General features: G+C 41.1%; 1 protein-coding gene across 1 annotated transcript in view; it reads left to right on the top strand.

The window, feature by feature from the left end:
- ago3a (argonaute RISC catalytic component 3a) overlaps positions 1-14,704 on the top strand; it is a 28,224-nt gene extending 13,520 nt beyond the window's left edge. The window contains exons 6-19 of the mRNA XM_083918091.1: positions 2,957-3,091; positions 3,270-3,357; positions 4,468-4,615; positions 4,763-4,882; positions 5,933-6,055; positions 7,482-7,615; positions 8,506-8,690; positions 9,119-9,278; positions 9,865-9,955; positions 10,100-10,294; positions 10,843-10,977; positions 11,579-11,680; positions 12,417-12,616; positions 12,790-14,704. Coding sequence (XP_083774217.1) covers positions 2,957-3,091; positions 3,270-3,357; positions 4,468-4,615; positions 4,763-4,882; positions 5,933-6,055; positions 7,482-7,615; positions 8,506-8,690; positions 9,119-9,278; positions 9,865-9,955; positions 10,100-10,294; positions 10,843-10,977; positions 11,579-11,680; positions 12,417-12,616; positions 12,790-12,898 — 1,925 coding nt within the window. The 3' untranslated portion in view covers positions 12,899-14,704. The remainder of the gene's footprint in view (positions 1-2,956; positions 3,092-3,269; positions 3,358-4,467; positions 4,616-4,762; positions 4,883-5,932; positions 6,056-7,481; positions 7,616-8,505; positions 8,691-9,118; positions 9,279-9,864; positions 9,956-10,099; positions 10,295-10,842; positions 10,978-11,578; positions 11,681-12,416; positions 12,617-12,789) is intronic.
- Positions 14,705-23,254: the final 8,550 nt, after the last annotated feature.

Here is a 23,254-nt window from a genome sequence, read left to right as displayed (position 1 = left end):
AAACATTTCTTGTCTTACACAGTCTCACAGAAATTGTTTCTTTGTTCCTCTTTCACATCTGGGGTTTTTATTTTTCATTAATAAACAGATAAATTAGAATGCCAGGGAGCCTCTGTGATACAGGCTGTTTAGACATTTGTGCATGGGGAGTTTACTTTCAACAGTGTTATGTTTGAGGAAATGTAATAGTATTTAACATAAATCTAACATGATGATATTAAGCTCATTGGAAAGCAATCTCGTTGGAGCTGAACAAGATCTGAAGGATACTTTCAAGGCTGCTACATCATCAGCCAGGCTGAAGTACTGTGTATAGTAAGCCAGTCATCTTTTTATGAAGCAGCATACCTACAGGGTCAAGTGAAACCACCAGATATATTTGCTTTTTATTTTCAGTTCGAGAGTTAAACCCTGAACTATACTTGCTGCTTACATAACTTGTAAAGGCTGTTAAATTAGTTTTAGCTTTACATGGTGATGGCATTGTTCCTTCTCTGACATCACTCATTGTTTAGTTGTCGACCACTTTGACAGAACAGAGCCAGTTCCGCTTCGGCTGAGAACCAGTTTTTAGGAAACAAATGGAAAAGTTAAAAAAGATGTATGGTAATTGTCTTTAACAATGGATTATTGTCAGGACAAACTCACTTAGTTGAGGAATATAACTGGCACAAAGGTAGAGGGAGAATGTGTTCTCCCATTTGCACGCACACTGTGCATGTGTGTGTGTGTGCGTGTGTTTGTGATGGGAACTGACTAGTCGGTTGCTGTGGAGACAGGGCAGCTGTGTGTGTGGTTGTGTCGGCATGAGTGAGACTGGTGGGTGTTGCCTGGGTCAGGAGGGTAGCACTGTGCAGCATTTCCTTGAGACAGCTTTTGTTTTTCTCCAAGTCTTTGATGCCTCTGTCTTTATTTGAATCTTTCCCTCTCGTCTCTCCGATTCTCTCTTTGTCTAATTTTCCCGCCCATTATCCTTCAGAGTCAATTGGTCGGCTCAAGTCTCTTGTCTGCTCTCCAATAACAAACTAGGACTCCAAGTTTTTGCAACGTATTTCTTTTCCAGCTCTTCTGCATGGTATTGTGTACTGGAAATGCAAACTATTCAGCATATCTAACACATCTGCATGAACAAACACTGCTTCCCACGCTCGGTATCAAGGGTTGATCAATAGCGCGTATAACTGTATTTACAGAGAATGAGACCTTTTCAATTTTACATTTGCAAGAATGACTCAAACTTCCACAGAAATTACATCACAATGTGCGGAGAGGACTTAAAGGAGTGATGTCACTTCCTGTTGGTGGTGAAAGACTCAAGGATGCAAACCAGAGGTGAAAGAAAGTGTCTACAGTGTAGACGCTGCCTCGTGGATGTGCGCATGCAGTGCTTTCATCAAACGCCGCGTCAGAGAGCGATTTCTTACATCACAGCAGCTGAGTCAGATTATTCATCAACAACATTCTCAGCACTCACCCACGCTGTTCATCTCTGTCTTTGCATTTTTGAATTTCTTTTTATTTTACCTATTCTTGTTTCCTCAAAGTTTCTGAATGTTTTGACCTGCTGTTGCACCCACCTTCTCAGCGCCTCAGTCTTTGCATTTATTGAGAGAAAGTATTACATCAGAAATAAATTGAACCTGCCTATGTTTGACAATGGGAGAATCTCCACACAGACTTCAGTGTTTCCTCTACCATTATATTAGGGGGGCGCCTGCCCCCACAACGCCACCCCCGCCCCCCTTGAAAGTCAAGTTAATTGTATTTCCTGAAAAGTGTCAGATCCCAACAGGAGTCATTTAAGGATCCCTTTCCTATAGAACATCTCTTTACCTTGTCCTTTTAGTAAACCAACTAAATAGCCTTATGTTATTAACTTATTTGCACAGCGGCATGTCAATTCTGACTCTACATGGTTGCGTTTTCACAAAACTCAGAAAACTCTTGACAGTTTGGAGATTCACTTGTTCAACGATTGTTTGTTAAATTATTTGGGAAGAGGCTTCACTCCTAACGGGAAAAACTAAATGGAAACTTATCAGAGATCCTTTATTAATTTTGTTTGAGAAGATGATTCACTCCTACAAAAAACAACTAAAAAGAAATAAACAAAAAACAACAAAAAGAGAAATTCTTTCTTTATTTTGTTGTGCTTGAAACAGAAAAGCGTTTTTTTTTTTTTAACTTTGGACTGTATCTGCTGGGGAACATTATTTGGACCTTTTGGACAACCATTTAAAATACATTTCTGGATGCCGAGTGTAGCTCATTGTGTAATACACTGATTTAAACTGAGTTTGCATTGTGGCTCTGATTAGTATAATTGTGATCCTTGTGTCTGTGGATTTTTACTGGACCAGTCACAGCCTGGTCAGATGCGTAAATTAACTGATGAAGCCTCTTGGCTGAGAGGTGAAACGTCTTCCTAGACAAGTCCAGTTGCGATTAAATTAAATTTCTTTGGGGATAACGATGACCTGGACAAATGAGAATATCCACAGGCTTACAATTAATCTGGTGTGTGTGTCAGTATGTGTATGTCGATTGAGGCAGGACATCTATCCACTATTAAATTAAATTACAGATTTATTTTCAACTGATTTTCAAGGTTTTTTTATTACAATGCCAGACCTGTATTTAAGATACCAGATACTGAAATCAAAATTGCAGGTTTCATGCCAAAATACCTTATCTTGTGTAGATAGTAACAATTTCATTAGAACCTCTGAGTCTCTACTTACAGTCCTGAAGCAAGCTGGCAGACACATCTCACAAGCCTGGATGGCGCACACACACACACACACACACACACACACACACACACACACACACACACACACACACACACACACACACACACACACACACACACACACACACACACACACACACACACACAATGTGAGACAGTTTAAAAAGAAATATTAAATGACTCTTTATCTGCTTCATCTTGCAGTGTCTGCCACCGCCTTCTACAAGGCTCAGCCAGTCATCCAGTTCATGTGTGAAGTGCTGGACATCCACAACATAGACGAGCAGCCTCGGCCTCTCACAGATTCGCACCGGGTCAAATTCACCAAAGAAATCAAAGGTGAAGACAGAAGTGTAAAGTGTGCCAGCATGTGAGAAAGTGTTCCATCAAATGAATAAAAAGTGTGTTACGTGTGTGGGAGAGGGGGAGTTTGAGCAGGAACAGGGAGAGTACATGTCGGGGCCATTTACACACAGACACATTCTGAATGCTGCCAACACTTTCTATTATTCACCAGGTTTGAAGGTAGAGGTGACGCACTGTGGAACCATGCGGAGGAAGTACCGCGTCTGCAACGTGACCCGTCGGCCTGCCAGCCATCAAACGTGAGTCAGCCTCCAGGAGGGCGAGGGAGGGAACAGGGGACTTTGGGCGGGGTGTGTGGATGGGATGTTGCGGGCGGGTAGCACAGGCCACAGGATGTGATCACCAATTCACCACCAAACAAACCAGATGATAGCTGACTCATCTTACAACTATGTGGTCAGCATTAGTCATCCATTAGTGAAGTAGCCATTGTGTGTGGTTGCTAATCCTCAGTGCTTCCAGAGTCTCAACAATTCACAATAGAATACCTTGCTGTGTATTATACTTTAAATAATACATCACCATATTAACATCAAAAAAGGATGTCCATACCTATGGTAATGATAATGATATTAATAAAGACTGTGAGGTTTGATAATAGATAGCTACGCACTTTTAAATTGTTGATAATGCGTACTATGGCTTTGATTTTATAAATGGTTATTGACTTAAATGCAGCGTAATACAACAGTATCAATAAATTAGGTTATCAATACCTCAACACAAAAACAATTGAAGATTATAACCTTAATGAAGGCAAATATAGTTGCAGCACTGTTGTATTAGATTTTTATAAACTGGAAAAAGAGTTTATTTATAAGTCAGTCACTGTTTGTTTTCTATTCAATCCAGTAGTCCAGTACATGCATGCTGAAACGGGCACTTTTCTGTCCAGGGAAGTCCAACCTTCACCATCCTTACCTCACAATACTGTTATAAATATGAGAGATGACCAAAGTGTATTCCAGTGCCACTAGTTACAAATCGTATTTTGTTGTTCCAGTCATAATTGTTTTGCCCCCAATCAGACTCTGTCTCTGCCAGTGAACACTTAAAGTACATTAAAGGGAGTAAAACAAGTCTTTTTTAAGATATGATAGACAATGTAATACATTTGAATCTATAGCAGAACAGTGTGCATCACTGCTCTCATACATAGTTTTATATTGTGAACATATAAAGCAAACAAAAATATTGAACTGATCCAGCTTCACACAGCTTCAACCTCTATTGATCAATTAGAATATTTCTTAATCAGCTATTGGTATCCTAAGGGTGCTATTAAAAAAACCACAATCTTAATTCAGTAGTGGTCTGTGTTTTGACATGAGGTGGTCTTTTCTCTGCAGATTCCCTCTACAGTTGGAAAATGGTCAGACTGTAGAGCGCACTGTAGCCCAGTACTTCCGAGAGAAGTATAACCTGCAGCTTAAGTATCCACATTTGCCCTGTCTACAAGTGGGCCAGGAGCAAAAGCACACTTACCTGCCCCTGGAGGTGAGAGAAAACAAGTTGCCGTTTCTCTATTTTATTTCTTTTTTATTGGGTTTCAATTTAAACACAGCTCAAAATATGAAAAAAGCATCCTTTGCTGGCGAATTAATAACTTAAGTTATTAAATGTTTGCCTTTTTTTTCCTTGAAGGTGTGTAACATTGTAGCTGGTCAACGGTGCATCAAGAAGCTGACAGATAATCAGACCTCCACTATGATAAAAGCCACAGCTCGCTCTGCACCTGACAGGCAGGAAGAGATCAGCAGACTGGTGAGTTGGACCAAGAGCTCTCCTATCACTCTTTGTTACTGTTATGGAAAGTATTTTCTTGCTGGTGGTGAAAAAATCGCTAGACAACACAAAAATAAAAAGTGTTAGTGCATCATTTACTGTTGGATTTTCTCAGTGAAATGTGTCTACTAGGCAAAACATCTTGTTTATTAGCATGCACCATCATTCAAGTGGTTAGGTTTAGGTTATACCGTACATGGTTGAAGGCCATTTTTGGGGCTCTAATGTTAAAGTAGGCGGGTGTGGACGCAGTCAAGAAACAGCACTGCCTGGAAGGCTGCGGTGTTGCTAATGTTGTCCACACTCGGTTGCCATGCTGCTCATCTTGATATCAAATTGCTTGTTTTGTAATCACCTCTCCCAGATTCTCATATTGTATAACAGAGGCATGTGTGCATGCTTGTCCATTGCATTTGGCAATTACAAGGCAGGCCTACCTAGGGTCAACAAAATACCAGAGTTGTAATGGTTTTAATGTGCGTGGGGCTGCTACAGTGTCTGTGGCGCGGTGTTTATGGAAAGACTGCCGGACTGCACACTGCCTCTGACCACCATCAGATTAGCAATGCACATTTAGTTCCTGCTGTTACCTTATTAAACCACGTCTCCTTATCTCTTCCCTCCGGAGCAAAATGACTGGACTTGCTTACAGGAAATCATTGTAGACAGACAGCACCATTGGGGGTGTTTTCATTTAGATGCACACAGTCGCTTGAAACTGACAGAGCAGTGTGGGTGGGATAGCAGAGGTTGAGAGACAGCACAGGACAAAACAAGTAGATAAGCTGTGTCTGTCAGAACTGCATAATGAATTCTATAATGCATTTGGATATGATGCCAGAAGGAAAATTGAATGGTAGTCAGGTGCAAGCCCAGGCTGCATGATCAGCCCAGATCATCAGCTTCTTCACCATCTTATGAAGGTTGAAAATTAAAACCTGTACAATACTGCAATGGTCTTTACTCCTGCCGTCATTTGCTACTGTGGCCTGACCCTGTGTCTAATTTTCCCGCCCCCTCTCCCGGCAGGTGCGCAGTGCCAACTACGAGGCAGACCCTTTTGTGCAGGAATTCCAGTTCAAGGTGCGCGACGAGATGGCCCATGTGACGGGGCGAGTGCTACCCGCCCCCATGCTGCAATACGGCGGCAGGGTGAGCACAGAGCACTTTATGGTACCCTTCCTTTAAATCACGCCCATTCTATCTGTTTGTCTGACACGCTCTCCCCTTCCTCAGCCTTTATTCCACCGTCTCTAAGGGGAACTAACTCACTGGCTTCTGTTTGTACTTCATGGTGTCAGTCTTTTTGGCTTTTTCTGTGGTTGAGTCTCAGTAGTGCAAACTTTATTCCACCTGAAATAACAATAATTTTGAATATTTTTAATCAGGAAAATAATTTTTCTCTTTGACAAAGGATATTTTACATTTTGAATATGCAAATCATACTGTAATAGTGATTGCCAGCATCCTTGATGAAGTCAAAAAGAGGTGGGTTGAAGAGGTTTCCAAAAATTGCATAAAGAAGCATTTTACAGAGACTGAACCACAGTGCGGATTAACAAGTCTGTTTAGCTTCTCTAAGGAGAAGAATTATAATAAACTTTATCTATAGAGCCCTTATCAAAACAAAATGCTTCACAGAGAGAAACATGTAATAAAATACATAAAGGGCCAAATTTAAAATCATAGACAAGAAATTGAAATTAAAGTCAAGCAGCTCGGATAAAATCCGGATATGCTTTCCAGTGAAAGTACCTTTTTAGAAGAGATTTAGAAGAAGACACAGACTCAGGCAGCCTTATTTTATCAGACAGGTCATTTCAGAGCCTCAGGGCCTGAATGAAAAGGACCTGGTCCATTTAGTGTTCAGCCTGGACTCTGGCAAAGTCAGACGACCACTGCCTGAGGAACTCAAACTATGCAAAGGCTCATAAGAGATCAAGAGGTCTAACTATAATCTGGAGTCAGGTCATGAAAAACCTTAAAGGTGATGCACAAGATGAGATCTCAAAATCAATCCTAAAACAAACAAGGAGCCAGTGTAACAAGGCTAAAATAGGTGTGGTGTGATCATACATCCTGGCTGTGGTTAAATGCCTAGCAGCTGAGTTCAGTACAATCTGATTTGATTACTATGATACATTTGGATGTGTGTATTAGTGAGAACGATGACACCATTGTGCACGATGCACTCACTGAATGGCATCTTAAATACTGTAGATTCAATCACACAGGGCATCATAATGCCTTTGCATGAAACTCAACTTTAAGAGATGTGTTATTTGACCTGAAAATTAAATGTTTCATTGATCACAAAGTATTTTTTGCATGCATGCTTGCATGACTGTCATGTTTCTTTTCTTTTCAAAGTGTGAGTTTATGTATGACAATGAGTGGTAATACATTTTGGTATGGATGAACAGTGTATGTGGGTTCTGTGGGTTTTCAGAAAGTAAATGTGTGTTTGTGTATGAGTGCACACTGCGTGTTCAAGCGTGAGTCTGTATGAACAGTATGAATGTGAGTGTTTGCCCACATAATCACGAGTACATGTGGTGAGACTGCAATGTTGTTTCAGAACCGCACTGTAGCCACGCCCAGCCACGGCGTGTGGGACATGAGGGGGAAGCAGTTCCACACCGGGGTGGAGATTAAGATGTGGGCCATCGCCTGCTTTGCCACACAGAGGCAGTGTCGGGAAGAAATACTAAAGTATGATTATTGTTTTCAAAAGTGCTTTTTCTGAGATTTTGCTGTGTGTGCTGTGATGATAATCACTTAAATATATCCATGAACGTTAAAAATACGTTTGTAAGATTACTATTTAAATCACTATCCCATCTATTTTGCCTTTCTCATTAAAGGGATGGTTTGAATTATTTGAAGTGGGGTCGTATGATGGTAGCCCCTTAATGTAATTTAGCCTCCTAGAAAAATCAGTGTCATTGTTTATGTGTAATCTAAATTCAGATTTAAGTCTTAATCTGCCGTGCCGTTAGACAGCCTTGTTTAAGTTTACCAGCAACTCAATCAATCAATCAAATTTTATTTGTATAGACTTTTACAATAGCGAGATGTTAACCAAAGTGCTTTACATCAAACGAATAAAACAATACATAACAACAATACATAAAAACTCAAGAAAGTGCTACATTGCTGCAGGAAAACACAAGAGAGGTGCTACTAGTACTGCAGGGTGTTAAAGGCTCTCTAAAGTGCACACAGGCAAAAATAAGAGCATAGAACTACCCAAGTCAGAGTTAAATGCCAATCTAAAAAGTGTGTCTTCAGCTTCGATTTAAAAAGGCTAAGGTCATTAGTGGTGCGTTAAGGTGGTTAAAATTCAACATGAGGTTACCCCCATCCGCAGCGGTAAATTGCTTACCTTCCATGCCTGTCTTCCTCCCTGTTTCCCCAAACCTGGGGTGTGCCGACTGTAGGAAATACACTGACAACGGATGAATACCTCATACAACCCCACTTCAAAGATCTGAACTATCCCTTTAATCTATAATGGTAGAGATTGTTTTATTTGTATGTTTTTGCCTCCGTAGACTGTAATCTCGCATGAATTATTCATTTCTGTTTCAAATGACTTTTAGGGGTTTCACAGATCAGCTGCGTAAGATCTCTAAGGACGCTGGGATGCCCATCCAGGGCCAGCCATGTTTCTGTAAATACGCCCAGGGAGCGGACAGCGTGGAGCCCATGTTCAGACACCTGAAAAACACCTACGCCGGACTGCAGCTCATCATTGTCATTCTGCCGGGAAAAACTCCTGTCTATGGTTCGGAAACTGCTCAAAATAAATATTATATTAGTGCCCAGAGATATGATTGTGGTTAAGGTTTTTCTGGGACTGAGTGCTGGTGCAATATCCTCTCAAATGTATGTCAATGAAAGAACCATCTTGAGAATGTACTTCAAGCTCTTGTCAAAAAATATTCTTTTCATTTTTTATTATATTTTCTATCTTTGTATATTTTTCAGACTGTACGTACCTATTGTTTGATATATGACTGCTCTGTTGTATCTTTTATACTGAACTGCTGATCATAAGTCGAGTACTGTAGTACACGGCTTTTTCTAAATTCTGAGAACCTACATTAACATTATAATGTCTCTGCTACTTTTGCGAGGATGACTTATTCTTTAATTCAAATAATTATACGATTTATTTATTTTTTTATGCTTACTTTGTGTAACCCCCCATAGCGGAGGTAAAGCGTGTGGGAGACACCCTCCTGGGCATGGCCACGCAGTGCGTCCAGGTGAAGAACGTGGTGAAGACGTCACCTCAGACCCTCTCCAACCTCTGCCTCAAGATCAATGTGAAGCTGGGAGGCATCAACAACATCCTGGTGCCTCACCAACGGTCAGTCGTGCTCTCCTTCTCCTCATATGTAGATACAGTCCAGAATGCAGCAGCTAGGCTTATTTTCCTACTGGTTTCAACAGACTGCATCACATCAACTCAATCCTGGCTTATGTCCATTGGCTCCATGTTTGATTTTAGAATTGATTTTAAGATTTTACTGATCACTTTTACAGCATCTCTGGGTCTGGCCCCAAGCTGTATACCAGAAGTGTTGACCCCATATAGATATATAGATTATGTCTTTTATTGCTTTTATTTGTTTATAGTTAATTTTGTGTTGCTTTTGTTTGGCTTTCTCTTGTTATGTCTTCTGAGTATCACGTTCTTCTTCGTAAACTCTGTGTTTAAAGGTGCTATATACATAAATAAAGGTATTATTATATTATATTAAATATGGCTCTGCTGTAGTGATGCTGATTTTAAATGGCATGTAGCTTGGAAAATTAAACTATTGCTTTTTTGTGTCAGAATATGACTATTGGTCCCATCAAAAGAAAACGAACAACATAGTAACAAACATGATACCATGGAAGGAATCTTGTTACGTCACCTATACTAATCCATGTCTTTGTTATGTCAATAGACCATCAGTGTTTCAGCAGCCAGTTATCTTCTTGGGAGCAGATGTTACACATCCACCTGCTGGAGATGGGAAGAAACCTTCAATAGCTGCAGTGAGTTTCTTCTTCATTTGATTGACATTTCTATCTGATTTTTCCTCTTTCTTTCTTCCTCCTTTATTCCTCCCTCTCCACTTGCGATCTGTCACCATCCCCGCTAACTCACTCCTTCTTCTGCTCCTCCCCCTCCTCTTCCAGGTTGTAGGCAGTATGGACGCCCACCCCAGCAGGTACTGTGCCACGGTGCGGGTCCAGAGGCCCAGGCAGGAAGTCATCCAGGACCTGGCCTCCATGGTGCGGGAATTGCTCATCCAGTTCTACAAGTCCACCCGCTACAAGCCCACCAGAATCATTTTCTACAGGGATGGAGTTTCAGAAGGCCAGTTCAGACAGGTCAGATCTCACTTTCGCTCATGAAACGATTGTACACCAGCCAAAATTCTGTTGAGCCTGACTTAAAAAATGTTTTAATGGGTCACCCATTAAACAGAGTAAACTCTGACCCATTAAACAGAGTAAACTCTGTTTAATGGGTCAGAGTTTACATGTTATAGATGGAGATGGTAAGTTTGGGTAGTTTTGCCTCCAAGTTCAAATTCACTTCAACTCAAAATCAAAATATGCGAGTGTATTTGAGTTAATATTTAATTCTTTATATAATTTTCTATATTTATCTCACTGATGATTTAATGAAAAAACACTTTGGCAATGGACGACATCATTCCCAAGTTTTCTTGCATTTGAACTACAAAGTTAATATGATTAGTTGCACAGTAGACTTAAAGAGAAGCACAGATAAACATCTATATTATCCATATATAATAGGACACCATAAAAATGACACATAGATAGGGACATATATAATGTACAGCGTATGAAGGATAATGTTGACAGAGTTTTTCTCAAGGGTAGTTTCTAAAAATGCTTTTTTCCATCCTCAGGTGCTGTATTATGAGCTGCTGGCCATCCGTGAGGCCTGTATCAGCCTGGAGAAGGAGTACCAGCCAGGCATCACCTACATTGTTGTGCAAAAACGCCACCACACACGCCTATTCTGTGCCGACCGGAATGAGAGAGTGAGTCCCCCCTAACACACAAACAGAAGCACACCTACTCTCTTTAAGTGTGACAGCGATGGTACCCATTACAGCCAGTACAGTGTGTTATGTGTTAGTCCATATTCTTTTTATGCGCTGTGGCAGCACATTAAGCACTGGAAATGGGCTTCCTTAATTACCTTTTCTGTCAATTGGACTGCTCACCCTCCTAACCCCTGTAATTGCATTCGATTAACGCATTAGGGCCCAATGCAAACTGAGAGCTCCAGAGCTCTGGAGTGGCACTCAAGGCCCCTAGAGTAAGATTCTGTTAGTAACAACCTTATTTTCAGAGCAGAGCATTAGGCTCTCTAGAGCATTAGGCTTTTAATGGGTTGATTGGGAAGCACTTGGTAAACCTTTGCCTGGCTCAGACCATCAACTAGTTATTTTTCCAGTGATTAAAATGTTTCCTCCTGAAATAATGTAGTTCTTTAAAAGCGTTGTTTTCCACTGCTCTTTTTCTGCATCTTCCATTTACTGTTCTAGTTGTTTTTGTTTTAATGGTGAAATGTGAAAGAAAAAAAAACAGTCATGGACGTTCGAAGGGACTAATGGACCTTAACTTTGTTGTTTTCAGGTTGGACGTAGTGGAAACATTCCTGCTGGTACTACCGTGGACACGGACATCACACATCCCTACGAGTTTGACTTTTACCTCTGCAGTCACGCTGGAATACAGGTCAGACCAACCTCTTGTCTTCTTTGCCCTGGCTGCTACCTTTGTCCGCAGTATTTCATCACACTGTCCTTCACTAAAATCTTAAGTCTAAAGACTGTGTGCCTTTCTCGCAGAGCATTCTCGCAGATAGAAGATAAACAGGATTCAGAAAAAAATGTCTGCAAGAGTAAAGAGGAAACACTCCCCATTTTTTCACTTTCCTGTAATTATCTGAAGTAAGATCCCTCCGAGTTGATAATGTTGTGCCAACTGCATCAAAAATCATATGCCAGGAGCGAGCATCCCTTACTGCAATGTACCATTATGCCATAGAAAATGGGACACAAGATTCTGCAAGACTTCTGTCTTCCGGCTAATCATCTTTTTTATCTTCCTCTTTTTTTTAAAAGACTGAAAATATATTACACTTTAACTAGGACAGGGAGGTTCTGCAACAGCACTTTTACTCCAAATCTCATTCTGCTCTTATGAGTGTTGTCTAGAAGACACTGTTATAGTATCCATGCAGCAGTATGCTTCATAGTTGGTTTGTGGTACTGATAGCATCTTTATATGCTTGTTTTATTTATTTATTTATTTTACCATTTGTTTAATGTCTTAGTGTAGTTATATCATGTCTGAGGTGTCTGAGTCCACCAAAGCAAACTCCTATTGACAATGTTTAAATGGCAATTGTGTTATTTTATTAAATGTGAATCTAATTGTACAAATGTGTCACTTAATACCCTTCTCCCAGGGCACCAGTCGGCCCTCCCACTACCATGTACTGTGGGACGACAATTGTTTTACCGCTGACGAGTTCCAGCTGCTCACCTACCAGTTGTGCCACACCTACGTGCGCTGTACCCGCTCAGTCTCCATCCCTGCGCCAGCCTACTACGCCCACCTGGTGGCCTTCCGTGCCCGCTACCATCTGGTGGACAAAGAACATGACAGGTGAGAAAGGGGAACGGAGTCTCTTCTCTTGACTGTGGATGTCAAGGTCTTGAACTGTGAGGTCTGAGAAGTGTTATGATGATTGATTACTTGCAGAATGTGCCCAATTTTCCTACATTCATGCCATTATTATCTGTCATCAATCATAACTAGTCCTCTTCTCCCTTCTGCAGTGCTGAGGGCAGCCATGTGTCCGGACAGAGTAACGGCCGGGACCCCCAGGCGCTGGCCAAAGCTGTTCAGATTCACCACGACACCCTGAGGACCATGTACTTCGCATGAGCTACACCAAGCCTCCCCAACCATTGCCACCCTTTACACACACACAAACACACACAGACATAATCATGCGCACCTGGCTTGCCAGTCAAGGAGTCCTCATAAGTGCAAGTCCCCCAAACCCACACACGCCTAGTCAATCCGGACCTGACACTGTGCAGAGGAAAGCAAGGAGCAGGGAGGGGAGGTGGCACCTCCACACTGGACTGAGGATGTAAACGCTGCTTTAAAAACAAACAAGAGAGAAACTCAGCACTATTATGCAATATTAAACCAGCCAACTAGTTTATTTTTACCCTCATCAGGCCCCCTTTCGTTGCCCCTCCTATCTGTTCCTCCCTGTCTCCTTTACTTGTGGCCTAGTGGGTGTTTTTGTTGTTTGTTTTTACTTTTCCCTTCCTTTGGCACAGTCTCTCTTTATATTCTACTAATCTGCTCCTTTGCCATCTAGAGTACCTCAAGTCAGTTTGAGCAGCAGCACTTTTACATTCGATCGACTCTCCCCAGTGTTTCAAATGTGGGAGCAGAGAAGGAAGGGTCTACTGGAATTGTTCTATTGGAATATAGTTGTTTCATGGACCAGAGGTCCTCCCAGTTGCCACTTTTAATTTTCCCTATTTCCTCTCGTTTCCTCTGTTCCATCACTTTTCGCTAGTGTGTGAAATCACCAATTTCTTGTATGGAGCAACACATGTTCTTTTGAGCACACTGCCACCTGTTGGCGACGAGGTATAAATGCCCCTTTAAAGTCACAACAACAAGTTGTTGTCTTGTAAGGTTTCAGATCAGTTTTGATTTATCTTTAGCAGTCAGCTGTCACATTTAAACGGGCAGTTTATATTGGCTGATGTATCAATTGCAGCCATCTATGAATTTTATTTAAAGTATAACACTGTTATTTGATTCTGGTTGTTATTTTTCTTCTACATCATGTGAAACATTTTATGAGTATGACTTTTTTTTTAATCATTTAAATTATGTAAGCTTTTGTTTTTAATCTTAGTAGTCATGCATTCATTTCCCTCAGTGCTTTATCTCACATTTCTCTCTCTTGAGTTTGAGACAGAGGTTAAATAGAGATCACGTTGATGGTTTCCTCTAGTGCAATAATCAGTTGAACGAAGGGAAGTGGATTTTAGGGGACTTCAATGATCCAAAAGAACAGTTAGACATTTCATCCGAGAGTGAGTGTCCTCGAAAGGAGAACAGTTTGCCACTTGTTAGGCACTTTCATGTCTTGCTCCTCTGCGAGACGATTGATCAGCATGTGTTAGGAGTTTGCCCTTGTTGTTGGGCATAAATGGTGCAACTGCGGTTTTGGTGATTTTCATGCTTTTACTTGAATCGAAGGATTTTATGCGCCTCTGTGGTGTGAGACTACTTTATCATCAATAGGCATAATTTCAGAATTCCTGATCATCAGTTTGCTAATGAGGCTGATTTTCTTAATTCCTAAGAGTGACAAAGTAAGAGTGTGAGGGCCATAAAGAGGTAGTATTCAAGTGCCTGGTGGAAGTTAAGTGTTAAATGGTCAAAAGCTGCATAAGATCCTATTTCAGTGGGGTAAAATAATCAAAAAGCATATTCCAACAAATGGACAGCAGAAGATGGTTAAAAGCAAGAAAGTTTCACCCGATGCCTCTTATTCTTCTGACTTTTCTATACATCTCATTTAAATCATCCTAAGATCAATATATTTATTGTCGCCTACACAGCAGTTTTAGCTGTTTGCTTTGCTTCGGAGCAGCGTTCAAGCAAAGCGGGCTGAGTCGTCTTTCTTGCTTAATCCTCACCAGACATGGATCAGCTGCTGCTAAAGTGTGTTTGTACCTAAAAGGCCGGGTTTCATGGGCAAGGAGTCAGAAGTCATAAACGTATTCTTTAACTGTATCTTTCTGTAGAAATCACGAGTCCAGGACTGGGGTTTAATTCCTGTCCATGAAACCGGCCCATAGTTTTGACTTACTTCAGAACAATGCCGAGGAGTTAAGTTAATGACCAGAATTTGCAGCAGAGGTACAGCTGGCTGCTGATACGAAATGTGCACCAAGATTGTAGTCACAACTAAGCTCCTGTGTGCCGCTGAAGCTCGTCGGGGGGGTGTTTTTAAAAGTTATCTGCACTAAAAGAAGCTGTGTTTGGGGACTGAACACAGGTGTGGTGCTACTCTGTTTGAATTAGAATCTGATGCTTGATCTCTCTATGTGACTCTGGATGAGCAGGTGGGAAGGGAGAAGTAGAAGGAAAACAGTAAACCTTACCCGCTTCAGGGAAGGAGAAGGTCCCACTGCTAAGGTTTGAGGGAGATTTAGGATTTCAATCGGTAGATATGATCAGCGTTGAGAACCTGTAAACGGTACAATGGCCGATGTTCCCTCGGACAGTGAGCTATAATGTAGGGTCCTGCGTCTGCTGCTGCCTTTCGCAGGCTAGCCTTCCAGTGTGGAAGCCGGTGGGTTTGAGCCTTCATGATTTCACCAGTGTCTGAAAGCCTTTTTAAAAGCCAGATCGAAAGTATATTTGTACATTTTAAATTATGTAATGCACACCACTTATTTTTGCTAACAGAAAAAAATGTAGTCGAATTGTTAATCTTAGTAATAAATGTATCATGATAAGTAACGGTTAAAAAGGTAGAATAACAAAGTTTTAATTATTGCAATAGACTGTTGACTTGTTCCTGTGTCACTGTGTGACGTATAGTTTATGTGTGAACAGTGGTGGGGTTGTTGAAACTTGTGACGTGTGTTTGGACTGTCATACTGTTATTGATAGGGATGTGGACTTAAACCGCCTCTTGCTTTGATGTTTGGAAAAAAAAAGCTGCAAGATGTTGAATGCTCATTACTCTCCTTTTGATTGTGTAAATGCTCGTACAGTCTGAGTTTTGTCGTAGAGGAGAGAATCTCAAGAAAGTATTACAAACTACTCCAAAAGGCTTTGTATTAGGACCTATTGTGACGACAAGCGGTACGTAGTCGTCACAGAAGAAGAGTACGGCGATGTATTGAGCAGAGTGTCTGCTCTCGAATGTTCTCTGGTTTTCTTCAACTGGTGCTGATGACTTCTCCTTATCAGGAGGGAGAGTGAAAAAGGAACGGGCAAGTGGTTTTGAAAGTGTTGTTGATCCATTTCAAGGACAGAAGATCGTAACAAGGGGTAGTAGTTCTCCATTCTTTCGTGTTTAAGCCTCGGGGGATTTACGACAGATTGCAACCTCTGTTGCTTTTCTTCAAACTCCTCTCCTTACCCGAGCCTCTTCATGTGCTCACAAATACAAAGAGTTACCCTCCCGGTAAATCTGTGGTGTGACAAAGCCTGTAATCTTATTGTTGCTCTTTCCCTTTTGCTTCCGAACATTTACTCCCCTGTGCCAGAGGACTACATTCCACGACCGTACGATCCGATCCCCCTGGGAGGCGTGAGAACGTTTAGGGTTAAAGGACAATAGTGGAGTCTGCTCAGTAAGATACAGTGGGTTCTGTTACTTATTCAAGTATGTGCGATTCAGATGGAGTCAAAGCTGATCAACGACAACTTTATGCAGCCGTTTACTTGGAAGTTGAACAAGTATGAAGGTTGATTTGCGAGAATTGGAATCTGTTTATAACTCACTATCTCTGCTGTCGGTAATGGATGTTCAGTTTGTGGATAAACTACACTCTTGAGGGCAGTTGAACACATGTTTACATAGCAGATGTGTTGCTCACAACTGAAATGTCATCCGCTCTGCTTTGCAAATATCAGCTCGTAGAGAAGTGACCTAACATGACCAATCGGGGGCCTGTGGAAGTGAGCGCTTGAAGGGATACGAAGACATTACTTAATTGGTCAATTTGTCTTCAACAGACATCTTTGTTACACAGAAAGGGAACAGACCTGTTTGTCCTTCCTGTTCTATTAAAATGACTTGTTAGACTTGATTGAAGTGAAAAGGCACTCACAGCTTACAGCTAGCTGTGGCCTTTGGCTTTCAATTAGCATGGCTAACAATACAGGCAGGTCTTTTTAATGGAAGCTGAAGAACAAACATGGTACCCGCAAAGTGAGAGCTGTCTGAAGAAAAATAGCTAAATTCAATCCAAAAAGGTCAACGTCTCCCTTTGTTTTCAACTGGAAGTAAAGATGTTTTCCATTTTGAGTAATTGATCAATGTCACTGATTTTGGTTGCTCTCTTTGCAGTGGAAGGTAGCAACAGAGTGAGAACAAGTCCACAGAAAGTGCCTTTCCTCTTGATGGTGCTGTAAATTGAAAGATGTATAAATCAAAGAAATAGAATCTCCTTGTCAAGAACACATTGCAGTGCAGGAAAGTCTGCATTAACACACACTCACTGTACACGTTTGTCTTTTTAGAGATGGCAATGCAAACTCTGTTTCATGTATTTAGACATTAAGCCTACATAGAAATAGAATATATACCAAGTATATGGTTGTGGTTGAGCTTTTCGCTTCCTAGTGCATTTAGTGTCTTGGACCAATGGTGTCGTTGGTACAGTACAGTGGAATGTGCGTTTGGGTGGGTGGGGGGCGGGTTGGGGTTATAGCGTAGACACTAGCGTGGTGCGACACAGCCCAGCCCACAAATGACAAACATAGCACAGCACTTTAGAGACTGCCACTCTCACTCAGACACACAGCCAAGAGGTTTCTATCTTAGTCCCTCCAGTCCTCTTCCTCCTCCAGAGGAGGTGGAGAGGATCCAAACCTCAAGTGTATACGAGTCGAAGGGATGTGTGTTACCAAACAAAGCGGTCGGTCATTAAAAGTGTGCCTCACGCGCTCGTGACTTTGTTGGTGGCTCGGTTGAGTCAGCCTGCTCCGGGGTGGTGGTGGTTTTCCCTCTGGAGTTGCCACTTGACACTTTGTTACAGATAGGGCTGGGTGTCACAACATGATATCAGTACCTCCCAGACTTTTGGCATCAACATTTTTGAAGCATCTCCAACTTAGAAAAAGAAAGCAATCCAGAGGATTCTAGTAAATTCTTGCACTGAGAAATCAAGGTTTTCTTCTTGAAGGGCATTTTTACTAAGAAAAGCAACATACGATGGGTTAGAAAACTTCTTGAAAAAGCATGGAAGACTGAAAATACTTTAGTCTGTTGCAAATTGAAGTATAGTGTCATTTTACAGCAGATATAGAGATGAAATGAACCGAACCAGTGTCAGTATTGAAACTTCTCTCACGATGCCCAGCCCTAGTAGCAGCCCATGGCATTCTTTCATCTTAGTGCAATGCCCTGCCATGTGTCTTGCCTCTGATGGAGGGAACGCGTGCCCAGCAGTATCCCTGTCTTGAGCCAGTAGGGTTTGACTGAAAACCTAAAGGGTGGTCTGTAGTTCTGTGGGTACCTTTTCAGTCCAGGGGGTGAAATCTTTCTATTACAAGAGATCTCAAAAAACACTGCACCTCACTTACCTTGGTATGCTGCATATGTTATACTACATGGAAGAAAACTGCAAATTGCTTTTATTATGACATATAATGCTTGAGTAATGCCTGATTGCGATATTCTTATACGGTAACTATTTTAGAGTCAAAGTAAGTATAACTGTAAAAAAAAATATTCTCTGTTTTGTCTTAACACTTATCCGATTTTGAAAGATTGTTCTTGAGCCGACTTTTATTTTGTTGTCCTATTTAAATGTGTCGTTCTTTAAATTTGTATATGAAATATATATATGCGGAATATTTTATGGTGTATTTATTGAGAGCGCATTCGAGCGGCTGGAGTCTCCGCATCACATCGCAGCATGGCGGGGGAGGATGATGCCAGGAGGATGAGGCCTTTAGCCCCTCCCCCTCCATGTTGATGCCTTATTCTCCGAGACACGCAAGCACAACAATATGGAGGGGGGTGCGAGGTGGAGGAAAGGGAAGAGGTGGGTTTGACCCGGCGATATTTACAGGTCAACTCTACCTCCTGCTTTTCTTTATATTCTTTACCCTCCGCTCTTCTTCTACCACCCGAGAAGGCCAAACGCCAACCCCCACATGTTGCAGCTCATCTCTGACGAAGGGAACCATTTCTGAAACACACTGACCAGAGTGTCAAAAAGCTGAATTTTTCCTTTTCTTTCTCAATTTTAATCCCACGCTGGTACGTTAGCCATGTAATCTCTCCGAGCCGGTAAAAAGGGCAGGTGGAGTGGTGTAAAAATGAAAACATAGAAAGCAGAGGGGAAGAAGTTGGAAAGTCTAAATTCTTTAGATCATGGTAAAAATTTTACCTTCACTTCTTTCCTCTTAAATTGTCTCCTGTCCATTTTTTGTTTTCCTTGCGTGATACGATTTTACAGCAGGAACAGGTGTCATTCCACAACAAAAGACATGCCTCAGCCTTAAGTGCGTTCTTACGTAACGGTCCGATTTCTGTGTGACTTTCCGATGCCCGTGTCGGGTGGCCTACCGAGAAAACAAGCCTACGTTCTTGATCTGCCCCGATTCCCCAACCTGGCATCCTCATCTCTTCTCATTTAAAACCACTAACATTGCTACAGAACTTACTGAACTCTGACGTACGAACGAAGTGTAAGCTTTCAAAGATCCCGTTTGTACTGATGTCAGAATAGAAACGAGGTCCGGGTCAAACTGCATTTGGAAACAATTCTTGGCTTTTGTTTCAACCTGATCAACAGTGCTTATGGCCTCAGATAGCATCATAAACACTCAAAACATTTGCTAATTTGACTTTTATACACTTAAGCCTATTGGTTATCGTATTGTCGTTTATTGCAAACCCAAAGAACTATCTTCCGATTCAGTTTGACCCGGGCCTGACAGGAACCAGGAGGTTCCCAGAGTGCTGGATTACAGAAACCTGTGCCTGTATAAGGAACCAAGGATGAACTGCGTTGTAATGATTATTATTATTGTCATTATTCTTTCTTGTTGTTAGTTCTCCCCTCACCTCATTGGAGGATCAGAGACATGGAGCTTTTGAGTGTTGTCAACCCTGTCCCAAAGTAAAGGCCCTCTGTCCTTTTAAACCAAATGGTTAAATACATGTTTACTGTAATGTTTACCATGGCTATCCGATGTTCCACCTGTTTTCATCCCATTAGCATTCCAATAATGACTTTGAACCAAATATTGCACAAGAGATTAGGCTCGTGGTGCCGTTTTTCCCTTGTCTATGGTTTTGAAGACAGATATTTGACAGTGGCCAAGGGTTTAAAATGATTTATGTCCAATTGTTTTTTTGTTTTTTTCTCAATGTAGCATCACTCTTGTGTCGGTCATATTTCAAACTAAAGATCTTGGACTCTTGATACCTCTGAGTGATGCACCAGCAAACGGATGTATACGTTCAACAGTGAACCTTCGCCACCAGATGATCCATGTCTCAGCCTCTCTGTATGTCGCTAAGGCTCTGTTGTACCAACAGCTCTATTCCTCTCGGTTTTAAAATGTCTCTTTCTTTTGTAACTCTCTCTTCTAGGTTGTTGGCCTTTTAGTGTTGCTTTGCTTCAGTTTGAAGTGTATCTTTGACTAATACTTGCAATAAAATGCTTTGCTTTACCTTGGTTGTCTTGAGTGATTGGAAAATCAAATGTTTTTTGATTGTTTGCATGAAGTGAAATTGCAGGAAATGTTACAGGTTATGAGAAATACCTAAAAAGTAGCCAACTATTAAGGACTGCACTCAATAGCAGCAGTGACAATAACAACAACAAAACGCAGATATTGATTGATTTAGGCTGAGGTTTGTCACACTGAGCCTGTTATTTATAGTTAATTAGTCCTGAATCAAATTATGGCTGGGGAAAAAACAATGGTGAGTACTCCTGGTGGCAGTTATTATATGCAAGCTGACTAAGCATAATGCTTTTCAAAGCTTCAATTTAAATTCAACAATATAAGCATGTTTTTTTAGTACTTTGTTGTCTACAGGAAGTGTTGAGTTTGCATAACCAGTAATGCAGTAAATCTAAAAGGGCAAACAAGGAGGCTTCATATTAAAATATGACCAATCACGATAGTTCATATTCAAACAGAGGGAATTAGAAACAAAGCAGCTAATACAAGCTGGCTTCAAATAAAGACCTGTTACTTCCTGTAGTAGAGGTAAATAAAGGCCAAGGTCACTGTTTGGGGATATGATCCATGCAGGGCACAGAATAGGCACCATTTTCCTGCCAAATGCAAGTAACATTCATACACTCCCTTACATATTACACAGGGTTTTTTTTTTTTTAATGGAAATTATTTTTGTTCTTTCTTGTTGCTACCAAACTCATTTTGCCATACAGTAAGTTTACCATTACTTCTATTATTTTCTGCATTTTGTGCATTTTGAAACCTCAATAACTTTGTGAATTGTTTTTTTGGTGGAGGATTCAAAAAGGCCCTCTAGGGGTTTATTCCTCTTCCTGCACAGTCTAGTATTTGTCTTTTTTAGGTAATTTTTATGAATGTTTTGAAATTGTGAAAACAATAAATAATAAAATATGTTAGTGGCTAGTAGATTTGCTTCACTCATCTGACAAAAAACAATGGCAATCAATTGAGTGGCTGGTAAAATTTGAAGAGTCGTGGCTGGTTGATAAAAAGTTAATTTTAAAACCCCAGTATACAGATTTTCCACTGCTTTTTATATGTGTGTTGAATAAATATCCAGGAAATTTGCATGAGCCCATCTCGATTCAAGACCGGAGGAATTTTGAAAAACTACAGCCCGGCCTGAACCCAAGGCGTCAGGTCAGGCCTGATCGGGCACAGAATCAACACTCCAGGACACACTGATAATGTCTTCGTGTTGGCATGCTAACATTTGCTTCTTAGCACTAAACACAGGGCACATCTGAAATGACTAAAATGGCGAACAAACTATCCACTCGACTGACATCAACATCCCTGAGCAGGGAAGAACAACGCCTTAATAGGATACACGGTATGTTGTCAGTGGCTCCATCTGATATCTTTATTTCTTAAAGGATTGCCACATGAAGAGTATGGTCAAAAAATTCATCTTTTAAAGGTTTCTTGTCATTTTTGCATTTGTTTGTTGGAACTCTGTGGTTCAACATAAAATCAAGATATGTAAAATTACTTTTAAGTCAGATAAACACATATTGCAGAGGTTTCACTACACGCTCAAGCACCTAAACACAAACAACTTTGCCCTGGAGAGCAGTTTTCACTTCTTCGTCTCCTTTTGTGTGTCGTCATCAAAGGTCCAGCTCAGTAGAATTTAGCCACGTTCACATCTCAGGTCCCACATCTAAGAGTCCGGCCTCTGAGGGTGGTTTATACAGAGGGACGGGTGGTGATTATGTGCTCAGCGGTCGGCTCAGGCTCCCCACACTCACACGCTGCTCTGTCCGCCAGGCCCCACTTCCTCATTGATGCTTTGTAGCGTCCGACTCCAGTTCGCAAGCAGTTTTCCCTAACAAGTGTCCACGTATGTGATGTGTGGGGTAGAAAGGAGTAGAGTCTACCTGAGGAGTAGTGGGAGCTTATCAAGTTCCTCTACACAGCTGTGGTGAACACAGGTGTTGTCACTTATTCTGCCTGATTAGACCTCTTTGACTGTGTATGTGTCTAAAAAAACCATCCTTCCTCCCCTCTCTGAACACTTTGTTGCACCTGTTCATTCTTATAAATTATACTTATGTTATTTTTGTCAATAAACGGAGAAGAAAATTCAGAGAATTTCCAACAAAGCTCCCAACGGGGGCCGTCTGAGCAGAGGCTCGATCAGCCACAGTAACTGAAACACCTGTGTGAGTGTGTGTGGCGCTTTTAAAATGTGCAAAGTTGCCTTTAAAGAAATAAGGAAAAACAGTGATGTTTGAATCAATAAAAGCACTTTCAATCTGTTTTATATGTGCACAGGTTTAACAAACTGTTAATGTCGTATGCTTTAGTTTTATCACAAAGACCAAAGGAAGAACAGAGACTGAGTGCATGCCGATTCTGAAATTCACACTTATTAGTCGATAAGTACTGTATTTTATTTGTCTTATTTATTTGTTCTTTTAAAGCCCCAATGCATGTGCGCTTGTTTATATGAAGAGGTCTTTTCCAAAACGGGATAAAAGCCAAATAAAAAAAAAATGAGTGTGTCATGCCACTTTGCTGTATACAGAACCTTTTCACTGCTTCATCAATGTTTCTGCCAAATCGCTTTATTTCCTTGTTTAAAATGGTCTCAAGATGCAGTTCCTTTCCAAACCGCGACCAGCGTCAAACCTATTTTTAGCCTAAATGCGATATGTCCTCTCGACCAATCAGAATTCAGTGAGCGTTCTATGTGATCCAACATGGCGGCGCTCTGAAGAGGGAGAGTTTTTTGTTTCGTCCGTCCGTTCAACATGTTCAGACTGAGCCAATAAACCATTTTGACAAGATACA

This window comes from Echiichthys vipera (genome assembly GCF_963691815.1).
Source record: "Echiichthys vipera genome assembly, chromosome: 8".
In the NCBI taxonomy this organism is placed as follows: domain Eukaryota; kingdom Metazoa; phylum Chordata; class Actinopteri; order Perciformes; family Trachinidae; genus Echiichthys; species Echiichthys vipera.
This window is presented reverse-complemented; position numbering and strand designations above follow the sequence as displayed.